Raw genomic sequence first — 19,638 nt, forward strand, 5'->3', positions numbered from 1 at the left:
GAGGTAGCAACACAACTCCACCTAATGGAGGCTGACGGCACCCCAGATTCAAACGTCAATTTTCATTTCTGGGTGCACTATCCCTTTAAATACTCAGTTTTGGGGGCACAGTCCTGACAGGAAATGCAGCAGTGCCTGGGTAAAAAACAAATGCTTTTAATGTCACTATGGCCACTGGTAAAACACTAACAGGTCACCAAAAACACCCACGTCTGGGGGCTAAAAAGCTGCTAGAAAACATCCATGTCTGGGGGCTGAAGAATCCGTTAGAAAAACAGTAATGACTTGTTAAAAATCAATCCATTTTGTTGTTTGACACCAAGGCAAGATGGCTGCCAAGCTGCAGTCCACTGCTCAAGACCAACAAAGCCAGCTCATATACCGCATCACTTTAGAAACGCTGATATGATACATATGAAATATACAAATGTAATGTATCCAAGGTTTGCAGAAACAATGCCATCATTTTCTTCTGGTGACTGAGCAGTGTCTCATGTTAGCGATTCATGACCCCCTTCTTCTAAAATAACCCACAGATGGTCTTCTGATCTAATGTAAAAAAAAGATAAATAAAACCTAACCTTTTGCTTCTGTGCGAGTCTGCGCTCACCTTGCACATCGTGTTTGATATTAAAATTCCAGTTTAAGTCAAAAGAACAGCTACACAGCTGAAGTTAGAGGGTTTTCATAGGACAGCGTGAATATTTCTACATGATCAAATAGATTTCTGTTGGTGAACTGATCGAACTGCTTCTGTCTGAATTAATCAAGGGCCCACTCTTGGGGTCAGGTCACCAGTCTTTATGATCCAAGGCCAATTATTTCAATGCCTGACTATTGTTGCTGATTCACTGAATCAAAAGTGAAACTTTATCTTTAATGAAATCAGAATAAGAACGGTGTGAAGGTGGAAAATGAATCATCCAGAGAAATAATCCTCAGTGAATTAAAGGAGACAGGTGGACTGTTACCATGACTACCGCTGTAGCGCTAACACTGGGAAGATGTAAGGTGGAGTACCGTTACCATGGCTACCACTGTTACCTATTCACTCTGACTGAATAATTGTCTAACTGTGTGATTCTTCTTCCCGGTTGATTTCCGGTGATTTGATTGATTTCACTGCCTTTTCGGTCTCCTGTAGAAATTTACATGACTGTACCTGTAGGGGCTGCCGGGGTGCGGGGGCTGGGCGGGCGGGGATACCTGGCCTACTCCGCCGGGGTTGGAGCCGTGGGTGGAGCTGGCGCTGCTGCCGGCGCAGCCTCTTATGGCCTGAAGGCGGACAAGCAGGCAGAGGAGAAGCTGTACGACCTGCTACCAGGAATGGAGCTGACCCCCATGAACCCTGCTGCCATGAGCCTGAAGGCCGCCGCCATCAAACCTGCAACACAGGTAACAGAACACACCTGAGAACCACGACAACTTTTTAAGATTAGTGGACAAAACATTGGTTTTATTTTGGTCATTTTCTCCACCATTTCCATCAATGATAACTTTGTACTTCCCATCTCTAAAATGTTCGTAAGCATGGGTCAAAGTTTTTCCCATCAAGTCTGTTTTTATACATCACAACTTTTCCGTGGGAAGTGGTGCGCACCTCTTTCAGACCAAGTTTTTTGTGTACACAATGTTTGTAAATGAGACCCCAGGACAGAAACAAGGACACTGAAAGGGTCTTGACAGTTTGTCCATCCAGACGACATGGTTTCTGTGAGAAAAGATAAGCCCAGTGTCCCCCAAGGTATCTTCTGGGCACTACTATCAGCTCGTTTTCATACCCAGGTTGTCACATACTGACGCTTTGTCATTCTCCTTGCCATGTGTTATAAACACCAAAGCACCGTTTAGCATCTTTATGAGACGCATTAGGCTTTCAACTAACTGACCCAGTATGAAGAGCGAGAAAATCCACGTAGGGTGGAAGAGAGAGGAGGTGGAAGGGAAGCCAGTAATCATTCCCAACTTGTCAAATACTGCCATTGACTGAGGTGTCAAGACAAAAAACGTCCCTATAGGGTGGGTGTGAGTGGCGGTGGATGGGTCCAACAAACCCAGGACTTTCACTGTGTGAATGCTGAACCAAACCATGATGTTTTTTTTTTTTTTCAAAACATAACCACATGCTTTTGTTGCACAAGAAAATAAACTTGACTTAAGGTGTTTTACCTGGTCCATCTATGTCCCAGCCCTCACCTATGGTCATGAGCTCTGGGTAGTGACCAAAAAAATGAGGTCTTGGATACAAGCGACCAAAATTAGTCTACTCTGAAGGGTGGCTGGGCCCAGCCTTAGAGATAGGATGAGGAGCTCGGACATCCAGAGGGAGCTCAGAGTAAAGCTGGTGCTCCTTCGTGTTGAAAGGGGGCAGTTGAGGCGGTCTGGGCATCTGATCAGGATCCTCCTGGGCACCTGCCGTTAGATGTGTTCTGGGCACGTTCAACTGGTAGGAGGCCCCGGGGCAGACCCAGAACACACTGGAGGGATTACATATCTTGTTAGGCCTAGGAACACCTCGGGGTCCCCCAGGAGAAGCTGTAAAGTGCCGCTGGGGAGAGGGACGTCTGGAATATCTTGAAAATAGATGGTTTATGGATGTTTTACCTATGTAAGTGTATTTTGAAAGAGACTGTATGCATTAAACATACAGAAACTGTACATTATCTGTGAACACTTATTTTGTACGTTTGTGTATTTTGGAGAGACACAATGCATGTAACAAGCGTCAACCGACACTCCATCCCAGAAGGGTACCTAGCACATCATACTTAGATGAGAAAGTCCACTGAAAGGCGACAGTATTTTACTAGTTGGGATGAGAACCTGTTGGATCAGGTCAAACCAAATTGGACTTTACGCAGGAGACCAGTGTTCATGTCCGCGTGAAACCAAAAGTCACGCAATATATGTATGGTCATCACGCACTGATGTCACTCACATAACTAACAAACAAACCTAACTAAGTTTTATTGCCGAAACAAAAACACAACTGTTTCACAACATTAACCATGTGTTACAATGTGTTTCAGATGTGTGTCTAACTTGAACGTTAGCTGAACGTCAACTGAGAGTGAAATGGTTGTTTCTTTGCTGCAGGTCACAGAATCTGGTGTAACAGCAGCAGCAGGCTGAGGTCGTTATCAAGAATAAGTCATTACTTAGATCAGTATGTAAGAAAGGGACTTGGTGTTCTTTGTGTCTTTCTTCTGGCAGATACAATATTTCGCATTTGTTCCTTTAACTTTGATGAAGTATCTCCCCACTCTGGAGGGTTCACGTGAAGGTGCTGAACTGTGTCTCTGACTTTGCTCCTGTTTAGAGGTCAGGTTTCTTTTTCTTTGCAAGTAACTGTAGTGTCAGAAGGAGGCTGAAGAGATGGTCTAGGAGAGATGGTGAATGTAGGACTTGAGGGGTTCACTGGCTGCAGAGTTAATGAATCTGGGTATTTGACCAGTTGAGACCCTCCCTACAAGCAGATTAGTGCAGGATGATGGAAACGTGGTGATATCATTAAAAAGTAGTGAGGCAGACTCAAGAAACCTCAACAATTAGATGATCATGCTGGGAAGATTTATCTTTCTTGACCTGTAAGAAATCTTTTCAGCAATTTGCTTGAAAACTGAGATCCAAGATGTAAAAAAAAACAAACCCCGGAATCATCTCAGGGTGCTTTCAGCCCTAGAGTCGTCTCCTTTGGTCTGAATCAGGGACGCATGTTGTTCCAAAGTTGTATAATTGCCTAGAGTTGGTTCGTGTTCTCACGGCAGCATTTACAAGAGGACCAGATCAAATGCCTTGTGTGAGAAAGCTGCTCTTGATTGGTCAGAATTCCCATGTGGGAAAAGTCCAGGAAGTAAAGCAAACATTGAAGAAGAGTACACTTGCAAGATAAATGTGACACTTTCTAATGTCACAATGGAGGGACAACTACGCAGGTTGATTTTAGCGCTGCTCATCGTGGACTATATTGCTGTCATTGTTCATTTTAGTCAAACCATACAGTTTGAAAACGAGGCGCAGCTCCAACTAGAAAACAATGTTTTGATGCATTGGATGTGCTGAATGTGCATATTAAGGCAGTACAGGAGGAGGTGCACATTAATAATCCTCCAGGACTGTAACATGCTCATGTTTAACCCAAACAATGTGTCATGTGACTGCAGTTGGTTCACATCCAGGTTGCAACACCTTCTCACCACAAACCAACCGCACCAGAGTTTGTTTGGAACCAGACCGAGAACTTCTCAGAGGTGGTTTCAGTCTGGTTGTTTTGATTTGCACCTGAGTGTGATTGCTGTGTTCACACCTGCCTGAACGAACCGCACTTAGCAGCAGGTGTGAAAGCACCCCAAGTTTAAAGTGTGAACCTGAGAGACTGAATACCAACTGAATGTCTTGCTCCATTATAAACATTCATACTCAACATATCTATCTGTCTGTATGTCAGGTTCTAGAGGAGCTGTGTCAGAAGAATAACTGGGGTCAGCCCGTCTATCAGCTCCACACTGCCATCGGTCCTGACCAGAGACAGCTCTTTCTCTCCAAGATCACTATACCAGCTCTGGCTACACAGTACCCCAACGTGTAAGAAAACTGCTCCTACTATTACTACCTCGATTCTGCTGCTATTACTGCTACTGCAAGCCAAAACCCATTTCTTCCTATCAATGACCAAGTGATTTTTGCGCCTAAATTTACCCAGACGTTCACCAAAGCATTGTTGACAGATGTAATGTATCCGTGGTTAACAGAAATGTAAAATGCTAACATTTTTTCTGGCAGTGTTTCAGTTGAAGCAGCTGTTTACGGTGATTCTCCCACGTTGTTCATCCCATCACGTCGTTATATATAAACTTACCACAGACAAAAGAAACAATCTCCTCCTCTCTCTCTCTGCAGCCATCCCTTCACACCTTCTAAGCTGTGTGCGGCTGTAGAAGAAGCTAAAGTCCACGCAGCCGAACACACCTTGCAGACGCTCGGTCTACAGACAGAGGGCGCTGCCGACGCCGGCTGTGCCACCGCTGCCGCTGTGGCCTCGGTAGCCTTCCCAGGTATGTGAAGGTCCGTACCCAAAGCCAACTAACTCTTCACTCAATGAAATCACTAACAGACTCTCAGCTGAGGCTCACACTGCATGCAGGAAGACCAGAGGATGACTCACACAGAGCTCACACCCAACTAGAGGTTCAACACATTGCCGCTTATCATCAGTCAGCTTTTAGATTTCAATCTTCATTACTAATTTAACTAATTTAGTTTGTGATGGTGATACTTCATAACTACCATCAGTCTGATGTAAACGTGTCCAGTTTAGGAAAAAGGCTCTGCTTAGGTTGACAAATTAAAACAAACAAGACAGTTTATTTAAATAACTGTTTGCAGTCTGAAGAGATAACTCTCCAATATTTCACTAATTACTAAAAGATTAGAGAAAAGTCTTAAAAATAACAGCTTTGGATAATCATTACCACATGTTACTATGTCTGCTGCTTCTCATACTACTTTAGCATGTACAGTGTGATCACACAGAAACACATGAAATGACCTTGACCTCTGAACAGTGCATTACATGGTGGCAGCACAGTTAGTTGCCAAAACTACTTGGTTAAGTTTGCAAAAATATCACATTTTTGGTTAAAATATCAACAATCCTTGTGCACAGGACGTAAGTACTTCATTAGTCTCGTTCACCAGACCTTTCTCAAGAAAAGAAAGGTCTGTCTGGGCCGACTCTCACTTTGAGATTGGAGGAAAATAACGCTCCGGCTGCTTGTATTTCTTTCAACCAATCAAAATTGTTCTGGGCGGTGCCACAGCAACAGTGCACTTGCAAAAATATTGCCGGGGGGAAACAGGTTTTGGTGTAACACGCCCACAAAAATATCGCCTACAGGATGCAGACCATGGCAGAAAAATGGCTACATCCCCGCAAGATCAAACACCGCAAAAGTTAGTAAAGGACGTGTTGAAAACTGCTACACAACCGGAGGTGGTAGGGCGGGACTTCAGTGGGTGGCTCATTCCACCCAATGAGAGGCTGATCTATGCAGCGAACTTCCGCCCACTCAGACTAGTACTTCATAAACCCCTGTGGGGGTCGACATGAAGAGCTGATAAGATCTTCTGGGAGCAACGTAAAGGACATAAGTACATAAAGTTAAAATAAGTCAGTGCTTACTTTTAGTTCACATGAGACATGAACAGCTATGTGAAAGTCCTGCGTTTGTTTGACCTCCTCAGCCTCCTCCCTACAGACTGTCTTCTCTTTATACTACCTGTAGAGTCGTAACATTAATGACCACACACGGGGTGATGTTGCTAAACAAGAGAATGCATGTGTCAGACAAAAAAAGGATCCCAACTGACTTTAGCATTTTTTTTGGTGGTGTTGCCATGTAATGTGGTTTTAGAGGCCGTACACAAGCCACGTCTTTAACTGCGTGGAAAACACAAGGTTGGGCACTGGGTGCTACTCTTGTGACCACTCTTAGCGGTTTCACACCGGCAGGGCACTGGCACGGTTCTGGTTCCGGCTCTGGCTCCGTTCTGGAGTCTCAGAACCTTGGTGCTGTCTGGCGAACCAGCCCGTGTCCACACCAGTTTAAGCGGAACCAAAGTGGGAGGACGTTACTCCGCATCACTCAGGCGGAAGTAAACATAATAACGGCAAGCGGAAACAGCAGCCGGCAAAATGACAGATCGCATGGATTATCTGCAAGCTTTCACTTTGTTACTCCAGATATTTGTTTTCATCCAACAATCCAGCATGCACCAACTGTTGATGATGAGAAGACGTAGGAGATGATTACATATAAGGCGAACGGTATGTAAAAAGTATATGCTCGTGTTTTTATAGATATCTATGGTCTTCACAGCCTAGAATGTCACACGCCCACTTATGATGTCATGGTTTGCAAGGAAAAACCAACTAATTTTTGGTTCTGTTGGGAACCGACTTTTCAGGTTCCTAACCAATTATTTTTTTCAGTCTGAATGTGCCCGCCGGTTCAAAATTGGGTTCGGGAACCAGAACCGTGGCGGTGCCCTGCCGGTGTGAAAGCCCTATCTGTGCCAACATTCAAGAGCCAGAGGCAGGTTGTGTCAGGCAGGTTGCTAAGCGACCATAACCAGCACCATATCATAGCCTACTTACGTGAACTCCAGAGCACAGAGCTGATCTTCTTCCAGGCCTACAATAATGTCCATGGGACAGAAGTAAAGCTCTGGCAGCTCTGCACTAAAATGATTAACTTACCCTTCATATTTATCACACACTGATATTTACAGAAGAAGAGAAAAATATCTGCTGGCTGTAATTAGTTGTTCCTTGTCATGTGACATGTGGTGTGTGCTGTTGTGCTCCAAAAGTTGAACTCTGTTCTGCTCCTGCGCAGCGGTTACACTCTGTGATGTCCTTACATTGAAAACAATGAATATGAGGGTGCAAAAATCGCAGCACGTGTACGGCACCTTAAGGGGTCATGGTCATTTTATGTATTTCTGTGAGACCAGGTTGGCGTGTACTACGGCTTCTTCACACACTCCTGCAGCCGCATTTAGGGCTACTAAAACAACTACTACTCCTACTGTTCACACTACTACTTCTCCTACTGCAAGTCCTAGTAGTACTTCTACTTCTGCTCCTCCTTTTCCCACTACTACTTCTTCCAGTGCTGCTCTGAATACTATTATCAATACTACTGCAAAGATACAAAGTACTAATAATGCCTCTACCACTCCTACCTGCCTACCTACCATGTTGCCATATGCTATACGTTGCAATAAAATATATTGTGATATATTGCGATTTTTTTCAACTGTAAATTCTGTCCCCAAAGGAAAACTTTGTCAATATCTGTTTTCTCTAACAAGATAAAGTTTTCAGTCTGGTCATCTCACTTAAACCATTTTATTTTTGGCAGCAAAATGTATCGAGCTCAGTGGTTCTCAGAATTCAGATGTGTCGTGGGATTTTGTGATAACCACACATTATTATTGCAATATTCAACTGGACCTGGATTTCTTGAGTGACTGCATCAGTATGTTGTGCACACCCATTTCCTAATAAAGAGGCCAACTCTAGCTAAAAAATGTAATTTAATTTAAAAAAATCTTCAGTGAAACCTATTTGTCGCTGTTTGTCAAACATCACATTATCTCACATTTAAATCGATGCGTTATTGGTGCTTAGATGGAATTTTAAAAAGTTTAAAATTAATCCTTGAATCATTTTCTCAATACATATTTAATGACTAATGGTTGTCAATTGTTATTTGTTAGTAAATAAAAACAAACATTTATGTCGTAGTAAGCGTGATAACACACGTTACAGAGGCTATGGTGCACAGATATAAATACAGTAGTGCCTTGAGATTCTGGCTCGCCCGTTGGTGTGCACCGCAAAAAGTTTGAAAACCACTGATCTAGCGGACTGAAAAAGCATGTGAAGACATTATTCTAGGAGGGTAGAAGTTTAATTTGTATTTGTCATATTAATAATTTAGATAATAAAAAATTGATACTTGGCACTGTGTGATGAAATGATATTGCCACACAAAAATATTGCGATACTAAGCTGTATCGATTTTTTCCCCCACACCCCTACTACTAATAAAAATTCTGCTAACTCTACTACTGCAACTACTGCTACTACCTCTACTGCCCCCTTGTGGCCAAAAACAAAATCTCATTTGAAAACACAATGAAAAACACTAAAAAGGACTAATCTGTGACTTTAACATGCACAAAATGTTCCAGTTTTTGCCCTTATTCCAAAAAAAAGCTTTTACATGACAAATGAAAATGAATATTCTATTTATATTTACATTTACACGCAGCCATACATACTCTGATTACCATAAAACTCCAATTAGTGGCCCAGGCTACTGTTCGCTTAAATCACTGAACTCAACAGGCTTATGTTTGGGAAAGGCCTTCAGTTCCTTTTACACAAGGTGGGAATATGATCAAATGATTTATTTGAACCAGTATTAACATTACTTGTATAAAACTTAGGCTTTGAAAAACATAATTAACAAAAACAATTATGTATTACATTAAGACACTTGTTTCAAGGCACCTGGCATACCAACACAACACCTCTTTATCCTGTTAAAACAATTTTCATAACTTGGATTAATTTTATGAAAAACACTTTTGATTCTTTTGATCAGTGGACCCTCACAGACTAAAGAAATACGAATAGTCACCACTTGGTTTTTTATCATGTCAGTACATCTGAATGAATTAGGGTCTTCTCTGGTGCTCATGGTTTCAGTGAAATGAAATGAACCAAGGTAAAAATGTGTGGCAACTTCATGTTAACAGAAGTTTAAACATTTATGTTTTGTCTATCTAAGCTGCTAACTAACGTTAGCTCAACTGGGTGGTCAACAATCTGATTTTATATATCCAAGAACTTCTATACAAATGAAATGCACTAAATAATTTTTTAAGATTTCATCAACTAAAATGTGCGTCAAACGTCTATGATGCACTTTTTCCTCTGAATTTTGCCAAACTTTAACAGTGGTGGCTAGTCTTGAGCTTTCCTAGCTAGGCTAGCAATGGATTTCAAATCGGTAAAACTCTCAGAGGAAAACACAGAATTTAACAGTGCGTGGTCAAATTTGTTTGCTTTTACCATAAACGCTGTAAATTCAAAGTACCAAATAATCATAAATAGCCTACTGCATAGCAGCCACCTTGAATGCTTATTTACACCTATCTTATTATATATTGACAAAAACTCTGTCTGTGTGTCTGTTCCACGTTTTTCTCCTCACTGACTTGGTCAATCCATGTGAAATTTGGCACAGTGATAGAGGGTCATGGGAGGATGTGAATGAACATCAATTGGCCAAAGGGGGGCGCTATAGCAACTGATTGAATTTGCAAACTTTGAATGGGCATATCTCATGCCCCGTATGTCGTAGAGACATGAAACATTGCACAGAGATGCTTCTCCTCATGAGGAACACATTTGCCTCAAGAACCCATAACTTCCGCTTCTATAGATTTTCCGCCATTTTGAATTTTTTGAAAAACACTTCAAATGGATCTCTTCCTAGGAAGTTTGAGCGATCTGCATGAAACTGGGTGAACATAATCTAGGGACCAATATCTAAAGTTCCCTCTTGGCAAAAGTTGGAAAACTTACTAAAACTGAGCTTCTATAAGGCAATGAATATTGTGGAGGGCGTGGCTCATCACATAAAGGTGTATAACATCTCAAGGGTTTCACCCATCACCACGCAACTTTGTAGGCATATGACCACACATAATCTGAGTGGACCCCTCCATTATTGACCCCATCAAACAAAATGGGGGCGCTAGAGAGCTAATTTCTTATCTAGGCCTAACCGCCATATGGATTTTTACTAAACTTGGTAGATATGTAGAACAGGACGCCTCAAGGTGACTGGAGAAATTTAACTCTAATTGGCAACTGGGTGGTGCTATAACAACAGAAAAATGCTTCAAAATGGCTAAAATGCGACTGATCGCTGTGGCTCCCCCTGTGGACCAATGTTGGTGTTTTCTAATTTTTGGTATGACTAAGTCATGGTATGGTATGCTGTACTCAGTGGGTATGGATTAGTTTTTAATATTGATAGGTTAATTTAGATTTAATAGGCTGTGATACCATAAGGCTCAAATATGTTTCGCAGCTCCAGGCAGATTTGTTAAAATCATTTTGGTCAAAAAGATCTCTACTGATAGTTAAGACTGCTGACGCCTGCCCTAACATTAAAACATTAACAACAACATTAAAATATGGAAAAGTGGAACAGCCGGAGCTGCTTGTGCCATTTTGCTTTTTAATGATAGGATTTTTTTTCAAAGTGGTGGACTTGTTGGGCTGTGCTAACGGAACCTCCATCTTTAATTCCTTCAAGTGCCTTCTTAAAAAGGTCAGTGTTACTGTATTGGTGCATATTCAAACCCATGGTGATATCAAAGACTTCCAACCAGAAATGTGGGCTTTAATTTTGGGCAGTGTCTCCACCCCAGCCTTAAAAACTGTTGTTTGTGTATAAAGCATCCATAAAGAGCTGAATGTGAACAGGCAAGAGGTCATGTGTTACAGGCTGGGAGTACCCAAACACAGACACACAGACAGGCAGACTCAGAAAACAGGCTTACTGGCAGATGGGATGACATGCAGCAGGGCTGGCAAACAGGCAGAAAGAATCAGCAGAGAAACCACAGGGAAACATGAGTAGATGAGCCAACAACAAGCTGGTGACAGTGGTGATGAGGTAACTGAGAACAGGTGAGAGAGTAGGGAGGGAAGCCCAGGTGATTCCAGGTGGAAAACAGGTGAGGATGTGGACCAAGAAAAAAAAAAGACTGGGGACATCTGGTGGCCGGATGGAAAATGGCAGGTCTGAATTAAAAGGACGAATATGGTCAGTGAGAATGAGCCGAGGATGGAGACCATGACACCATGTATCAAATTCAGAGTATTGTCATATTTGGAATAATAGTGTGATATTAGTGTCTGTGTGGACATAGTTATGGGGTTCATTTACATAAACACTAATAGTCTCCTGTTAGTCGCTATTTTTTTATACAAGTGATCAACGTGAACACAACAAAATAACAAAGAATAAGACAGGCAGGGGAGCTCAGGGCCAACAAACTGAGGTGATACAAACACTAACACAAAAGGAACAATCAGAAAAAGAAATAAAGTATAATTAAATAAATAAATTATAAAAATCAAAGGTTGGCTTTAGATTGTCTTGTTGGAGTATGTATGTATGTTTTTGTGTCATGCACTTGTTGGAGAGATGAATGTCCAAAAGAAAAGAAAACACTTCTGGTTGGAAGGAGGAACACACCTTTAAACATTCAACAGGTTTTTGGATACGTGCAAATATGGCAGCACTGAACATTTCAAGAGGGTGGTCAGAAGGAATTAAAGACGGAGGCTGGTTTCGCACCGTCCAAAAAGTCCACCACTGCTGAAGAACTTAAAAACAATCATATTTTTATGCAAAGAAGCAAAATGTCACACATGGCTCCAGTAATTCCACTGTGTTGTATTTCAACCAGATATCATCATCTTAGTGCATGTTAACCAGGGTATCCATGGCTGCATGTCAACGGGAATGTTAATAGAATATTAGTCAGCCATGTAAACAGCTTAATCGGAATATTTTTTGGGACAAAAACGAAATATTTTGTGCATATAAACATAATGACGGACTTTATAAATTAACATTAACATTTATAAACTAGGGCTGTCAAAGTTAAAGCGTTAATAATGAGTGAACACAAATTCCTTTGAACGCCACGTGATTAACACACGTACCTTCTGTAATTATGACCCTCGGCCCACCTGCTAGGGAAATCAGGAAGCGATGAATCAGTAACTTTATGGATGGCGAGCAGAAACAAACCTCCGGGAGCAGAAATGGATAAAGAAAGGTACCTTTTGAACAGCAAGTTCAGCCATTTGCATTTTACTGTCGATGTGAATTTTACAACCAGAGTACATGGAGCTGCTTAAAAAACAGGGGGTGTTTAATTAACCTTTACGAGTGTAAAGTTGGACACTATGTTGTGTTAGTGTCACTAAATAATGTAACGTTCAGGTCAATATGTCCATCTGTTGTTGCTTGTGTGGCTTCAGTTTGCCACGTTATGCTTTCAGCCTGTTGTGAGCTGTCAGAACCTCTGAGGTTATTCTGGACAGTATCTGTCATTGTGTTGGATTGTTGCAGTAATTATAAATACTAGTCCATACCCATTGAGTGCGCAGTTGCCCACGTACAGTTTCATATGGTGTGTGTTTGGGATACAGGTCATAGGAAACTGCAGATTAAATAGTCAACTGAACCCATTAAGAAGAGCAATGTATTCAGACAGAGTGTTTGTGATTTTGATAGTACGATTGCTTTATTGAAAGTACAGTAGTACCATTGCCAATAGTGGGATAGTTAGTGGGCTAAAACTGTACATTAGTAGTTGAGGTAGCACTTTGAAAAGCAGTTAAAGTGTTTATATGTTGTATTGACTTAAAAGTGGGGCACACTGGTAGTTCACATGGGAAAGGTGCGGCTAGCCCTTGTTGCAGCAGCATACCATACCATGACTTAGTCATACCAAACATTAGACAAAAACCAACAACATTGGTCCACAGGGGGAGCCACAGCGATCGGTCGCATTTTAGCCATTTTGAAGCATTTTTCTGTTGTTATAGCGCCACCCAGTTGCCAATTAGAGTTAAATTTCTCCAGTCACCTTGAGGCGTCCTGTTCTACATATCTACCAAGTTTAGTAAAAATCCATATGGCGGTTAGGCCTAGATAAGAAATTAGCTCTCTAGCGCCCCCATTTTGTTTGATGGGGTCAATAATGGAGGGGTCCACTCAGATTATGTGTGGTCATATGCCTACAAAGTTGCGTGGTGATGGGTGAAACCCTTGAGATGTTATACACCTTTATGTGATGAGCCACGCCCTCCACAATATTCATTGCCTTATAGAAGCTCAGTTTTAGTAAGTTTTCCAACTTTTGCCAAGAGGGAACTTTAGATATTGGTCCCTATATTATGTTCACCCAGTTTCATGCAGATCGCTCAAACTTCCTAGGAAGAGATCCATTTGAAGTATTTTTCAAAAAATTCAAAATGGTGGAAAATCTATATAAGCGGAAGTTATGGGTTCTTGAGGCAAATGTGTTCCTCATGAGGAGAGGCATCTCTGTGCAAAGTTTCATGTCTCTACCACATACAGGGCATGAGATATGCCCATTCAAAGTTTGACATTTCAATCAGTTGCTATAGCGCCCCCCTTTGGCCAATTGATGTAATATTGCTTCATTCACATCCTCCCATGACCCTCTACCACTGTGCCAAATTTCACATGGATTGACCAAGTCAGTGAGGAGAAAAACATGGAACAGACACACACACAGAGTTTTCGTCATTAGTAAGATACATTTGCATAAAGCAAAAACATTTGTCCACTCCCATGTTGATAAGAATATTGAAACTTGAAAAATATCCCTTTAAGAACCTCATTTGTTAACGACAAACAATTGTGCAGTTAATCCCGATTAAATATTTTTATCGATTGAGAGCCTTAATATAAACATATTTTGAAGTTAAAGACTGGATGATGAAAGGTTGTGTTTTTGTCTCGTCTCTCTCCAGGTTACACTCTGGCAAGCCCGGCGTCGTCTGCAGTCGCCTCCCAGCTGAAGCAGGCTGTATCTCTGGGTCAGGACCTGACTGCCTACACAACCTATGAGGGATACCCCGCCTTCGCTGTGGCGACGCGCCACACCGACGGATACGGCGTTTTCTAAGAGACCGTTTTCCAACAGAGAAAAACACTTGCAGCTAAAGACGCATTCACACTAAACAGCTTTTTTCTCAAACTGCCATTTAAAATCTGTTTAAAGTTTGTGAAGGTTAAAAACAGCGGGAACGAATGGACTCCTGAACGTTCGTCACTTTAAACAGGAAACAAAACAGAAGTTATTTCTACAAAAAGCAAAATAGTGTGGATGCACCTTTACGCTGGGGCTTCTACAGGAAGACAAAAAGATATGTTTTTAAAACCGCTGCTGGAAAATGTTTCTGACTCGCCGGTCGCCCTGAAACAAATTCCTCACTCATCACATCTTGTTTCTTTCTTCAAAATATTCTTCTCTGAATTAGGTATATATCTGCGATTATCATGTGATTGATGAAGTAGCTTGCAGACGGCCTGTGATTGGCTCTAAGTTTGAATTAATGTTTTCATCAGTTAATATTTTTATTTTCTTTTTAGTTTGTTTGCATGTTTCTAGTAGCATGTTGACAATATTCAATAATTAGATAAATAGATTTTGTTATTTTATCCTTTCTTGTAAACCCGTGCTTTTATGTTTAAGATACCTGGGATTTGTAGTTCTTTTGAATGTCTTTCAACTGCAAAATGTAGTTTTGCACTGTTGTCTACTTTCGACCATTTCGGCGGTTTTCCTGGCGTCTGTAAAATGTTTAAGATAGAACTGAAATTTGGGATTTTAAAATGGAAAGCCTGTTTTTACTCATGACATTCTGGACTTTGTAGTTCTACAAACTGTGAATATGTAGTTTTTTGTTAGCGTACATCTGAGAGGAATCCAAATGAACTTTGTGTGGTGAGCTTTCTCTCCCTCATCATTAACACACTGCCTTGAGGAAATGTCTTTAGTTTTTCTGCCGTCATGTTTGAGGTGCTTTAAACAGCTTGTTGTCTCAGTCAGCTGTTAAAAGCTTTATTACGGCCGATAATACGGCTGCTCGACAACACTGATGAAACTTAAGCCGCGTATTTTAACAAACAGGAACAGAAACAACCTGATCTCCAAGAAATACATAATGACCACGACCTCTTAAGTTGGCTTTACGTTGTAATGGGGGGACATAATGTGTCAAACGATCCAAAATCCAGACCAAGTACTCTACCTTGGGCTAACATGCCTCCAAAGCGTTCACTAACGGTCCGGGCTGGGTGTTCCCAGAGGGGCACCTGGTGTTTTCACCTGGGAAAAAATTCTTCGGTGATTACAGGGCCAAATTGACTTTCCATTGGCATTGTTTCTGTGGTGGTAGCACGTAAATGTAACATATTATAACTGTGGTGTGAAGAAGTCATGGTCATTTCACATATCAGTGTCAGGTCTTCACTGCCATGTGGGGAGTTTTCTCTTTTTATTGATATTTCTTTTCCATGTTTCAGTATTTTCATGTTCACATGGTGTGTTGTTTCTTCAGCTTCTATTAAAAAAAGAAAGAGAAAGAAATGAGCTAGCTGCGATCCTATAACTCCCCTCATCTCCAGATGTTTTAAACCTCTCACCAAACAAGAACATCAAAGCCCAGATTAGTTTACGAATTCTCTCTTTCTTCAACATCTGCTCATGGCAAGAGATCATAGTTATAAATTATAGTAAGGGGTTTGGTAACTAAAACACTAAATTAGGAAAAAGCTTACGTTCATATGTCTCTATGGTTATTACAAATAAGACATTATGGATTTGACAAAAGTAGTCTGAACAAAACAAAATTAAAATTAGTTTCCTTGATAAAACCGTCTTCTGTTTACAGTCTGAAAAAGGAAAAGTTGTAGTTTTTTTAACTTATGATTTAAAAGTAAAGTAAAAATGAAGATATTGGATCTTGCTCCTAAACTGCGCCTCCAACTGGTGACTGTGAGTACGAGCTGCAGTTAAGACAACTCAACATCATCTTTTTTTTCCCCGAATAATTACAAATGCAGACTTAAAAGCAGCAGGCGACACATCCTTCAGTCCAACTCGATAATTGTTTCTTCTGTTTGTTTCTGGAGAGTTTTACGACATCCGAGCTGTGAACACGCCGAAGCAGAGACAGTATTAAAGTGTGTGAAGCACTTAGAACTTATTTTTATACCAGGAAAAAGAATTAATATCCAGACGCTGTTTGTATAGAGTTATTGTGCGTTCTCTAATTGACCTGGAAACCAGAAACATGTTAAACTGAATCAATACGAATCTGTGATGAGCAGAGAGAATTGTGGGTATTCTGGAGGGGTTTAGTACCGTGACAGGAAACTGCTTTGATGAATTATGATGTTTCATGATCCGTAATCTTCCCAAAATAAACAAGCTAACATAGATCTGAAGAAGCTCCGCTGTGTCTGGGTTATTTTATTACATTTTATATAATCACATATTTTTACCTTTGCTGTCTCTCTGTTGGCCCACAGACGCCCTCACAGGCAGCTGTTTAAGATTTAGTCTTAAGATTAAAAAATGTTGAATAGTATTCGTCACATTTAAGTCATTAAGTTAAGTTAATCCTTCATAGATAAAAATTCAAAGCATTTCAGTCATTATGTTTTCCATATCTTTTTTCCACTTTAAACTAATCCAGTGAGGCTAATCAGAAATCAGAATCAAGGAGACAGGTTTCATTTTTGCTCTCAACAAATAACTAATGTGAGACAACTAGGATTTGTCCCCAGGTTCACTGTAAACTCTGACTTATCCAACTGACTGTTAGGAAGCAGAAACATAACTTGATTAAAGCCTAAATTTTTTATTCATCTGGGAATTGGTTAAAAAGTCCTGTATTTATACTTGTGTGGTGGTGTGTCTGTGTCACTCTGCAGTTACACCTCCAAAACACTAGCTGAGCAGCCAACACAGTAAAAGCAGTCATATCAAACAACAGTGCAAATGAATAAACAGAATGAATAATCTACTTGCTCTTCAGAGACGCACATGAGAACAACAATGCTGCACAACGGAGAGTAAACGTGACTGGGAGCTACTCACTGATGACTTCTATAAAAACACTGTAGAAGAAGAAAGACACAGCAGGTATCATGAACAGTGGTACAACACCGCCGCCAAGTGGTCATAAACACAGAAACCAATATGGCAAGCAATAAATGAAAAATATATTTGGAGTCTTTCTAACAAATACTGTGGAGCCTTTGGACATAAACACTGAAAGAGAAAAGTCAACTACAGCTCCCAAGATGTAAAAAACATCTAGTCACTAAGCTTCAGATTCTATTGCGAGCCGCAACATTATTAGGGTCCCAGCTAAGCTGCCAGGACACTATTGTAATCCTAGGTATTCTTCTTCTTCTTCTTTCTTCTTCCGAGGAAATCATACTTCCCATGGGTGAAAACTCACCAAACTTTGCACAAAGGTCCAGTCTCATGCCAGATATCCTCAGCTGTAAACTCAAGCCAATAGTCCTGATGGTGGCGCTACAGCAAGCGTCTAAAGTTCAAAACTGAAAATTCATAACAAATCAACCATACGTGCTACAACTTCACAACTTTCATCAAGCTGTAGCCCCAATACTGAAGAAACTTTTGTACATTTAAACCTATTAAAAATTATGAAGTTCATCACTCTTTTTTTTCATAATCTGTAAAACTTCTTAAACCTATCTCCTCCCACAATTTTTGCTCAATTGACACCAAACTTGCTACAGAGCATCTTCAGACTGTCCTACAAAAACTACGTTTCTCAGATTTTTGATTTATCAAAAATTGAGCCTACAGTGCATCAAAATGTTTAACTGTAAACGGTACTGTAAACATATACATGCAAATTCTTGCTAAATAAATCTTCAGTGTTCAAGAAAAAATGACACAATTCTAGAGTCATGGTAGATGATGTGTGGCAAATTTCAGAATTTTATCTCAAAAACTGAATTTTTGACAGCATTTTGAATTTTGCTCTAATGTGAACAATTGGAGTCAATGTAAAAATGGCAATTTTAAACATCAGTTTTTCACTTATGGAGCAAATCAATCATTGTTACAAACAAATTACCAACATCTCCATGCTGTCTAGATACAATATGTGTATTTTCAGATTTTTGTCTTAATAACTGAATTTTTTACAGTGGTTTGAAATCTGCTTTTCCATGCATGGACGGCTGCTAAACCTGCACGTCTGGCTTAGTCAGTTTGTGAAGCTACACATGAACTGTCACTGACTAATTAGCTCTGTGAAATAGAAATTGATTCTTAGTCTCAGAGGTTGAGTTCAAGCCTCAGCTGATGCAAAAGTCAGATTGTGTTGCTAAATTCCTAAATGTCTTCCACTTCTTCTGCTTGTTGCTCAGAATTGCCTAAAAATGCCTGGACCCAACCCATCGCTGCACAGCAGCTATAATTGTAATTGCTATTACTGTAGCATATCAACATTTACAATAAGTAATTTGCACCATATTATAAAAGCCTTAACCCTATGGGCCCGAACGACGCATAGTGTGTCCAAATTCACACCTGTTCTTCTCTATGGATTTTCACAGCGAAAATGATAAAGTTACACTAAAATGATGTATAACAGAGCTTTCATACAGCTTTGCACACACATTACTCTTGGATGGATTACTCGCGAATGCACAGAAATGCCACACATATCACATGAAAGCGCAGGAGCAGAGCTTTCCAGTGATACCACACACATCATTGTGCTGTCATCCCATCACGCTATAAATACAGATCAATTCTCTACAAAATAAAAACCTGACAAATTTCTTTACAATCCATTATACAGCTCTTGTTATCAGTCACTTCATATAGTGGGGAATATCGTATCTTACCACGTCTTAGGCTTGCATGTGTTTCTCCCTGTCTATCCACATTTGTAGTCCAGCTTTCAAGATGCAAATATCTCCATATTGTCCAGTTGACACTCATCAAACTTTGTATGACAAGACCAGCCACTTCACCTTTGCGCACCCAGACAACTGTAGCCTAATTATGCATGCTGACAGGGCCGTAGTCATTGAGGGGGACATGTGTGTCCCCCCCCCCAATGCACAAAATGCCCCCCCAGTATATAACTGAAACTGAAAAACAACAACAAACTTTGTTTACTGCAAACAAAGTGGCAAATATTATCTTGGAGGACATCATTGCACTTGGTTGACTATTTTTCTATGATCTTAGATGTAAATATTGCATGTTTCTTTCAGATAAAACACATTTTTGACTTGTGAATGAGTCAATGGAATTTCTTGCAATATTGAAAAAATACTGGCAATCATGTCCGCCTGGCACAAACCACATGTTTTGGACAGCTGTGAAGTGACAGAATGTCCAAATACCCCAAAAAGGCCTAGGGCCCATAGTTAATAT

General features: G+C 40.6%; 1 protein-coding gene across 3 annotated transcripts in view; it reads left to right on the top strand.

Moving 5' to 3' along the window:
- The window catches only part of a1cf (apobec1 complementation factor), a 36,319-nt gene extending 19,667 nt beyond the window's left edge, over positions 1 to 16,652 (top strand). The window contains exons 10-13 of one of the 3 annotated variants that reach the window (XM_033611301.2): positions 1,145 to 1,395; positions 4,448 to 4,584; positions 4,900 to 5,054; positions 14,168 to 16,652. In XM_033611301.2, coding sequence (XP_033467192.2) covers positions 1,145 to 1,395; positions 4,448 to 4,584; positions 4,900 to 5,054; positions 14,168 to 14,322 — 698 coding nt within the window. In that variant the 3' untranslated portion in view covers positions 14,323 to 16,652. Of the gene's footprint in view, positions 1 to 1,144; positions 1,396 to 4,447; positions 4,585 to 4,899; positions 5,065 to 14,167 lie in introns of all 3 variants that reach the window. The other 2 variants (XM_033611302.2, XM_033611304.2) reach the window with 2 other exon arrangements.
- Positions 16,653 to 19,638: the final 2,986 nt, after the last annotated feature.

The sequence above is a fragment of the Epinephelus lanceolatus genome, chromosome 21, assembly GCF_041903045.1.
Source record: "Epinephelus lanceolatus isolate andai-2023 chromosome 21, ASM4190304v1, whole genome shotgun sequence".
NCBI lineage: Eukaryota > Metazoa > Chordata > Actinopteri > Perciformes > Serranidae > Epinephelus > Epinephelus lanceolatus.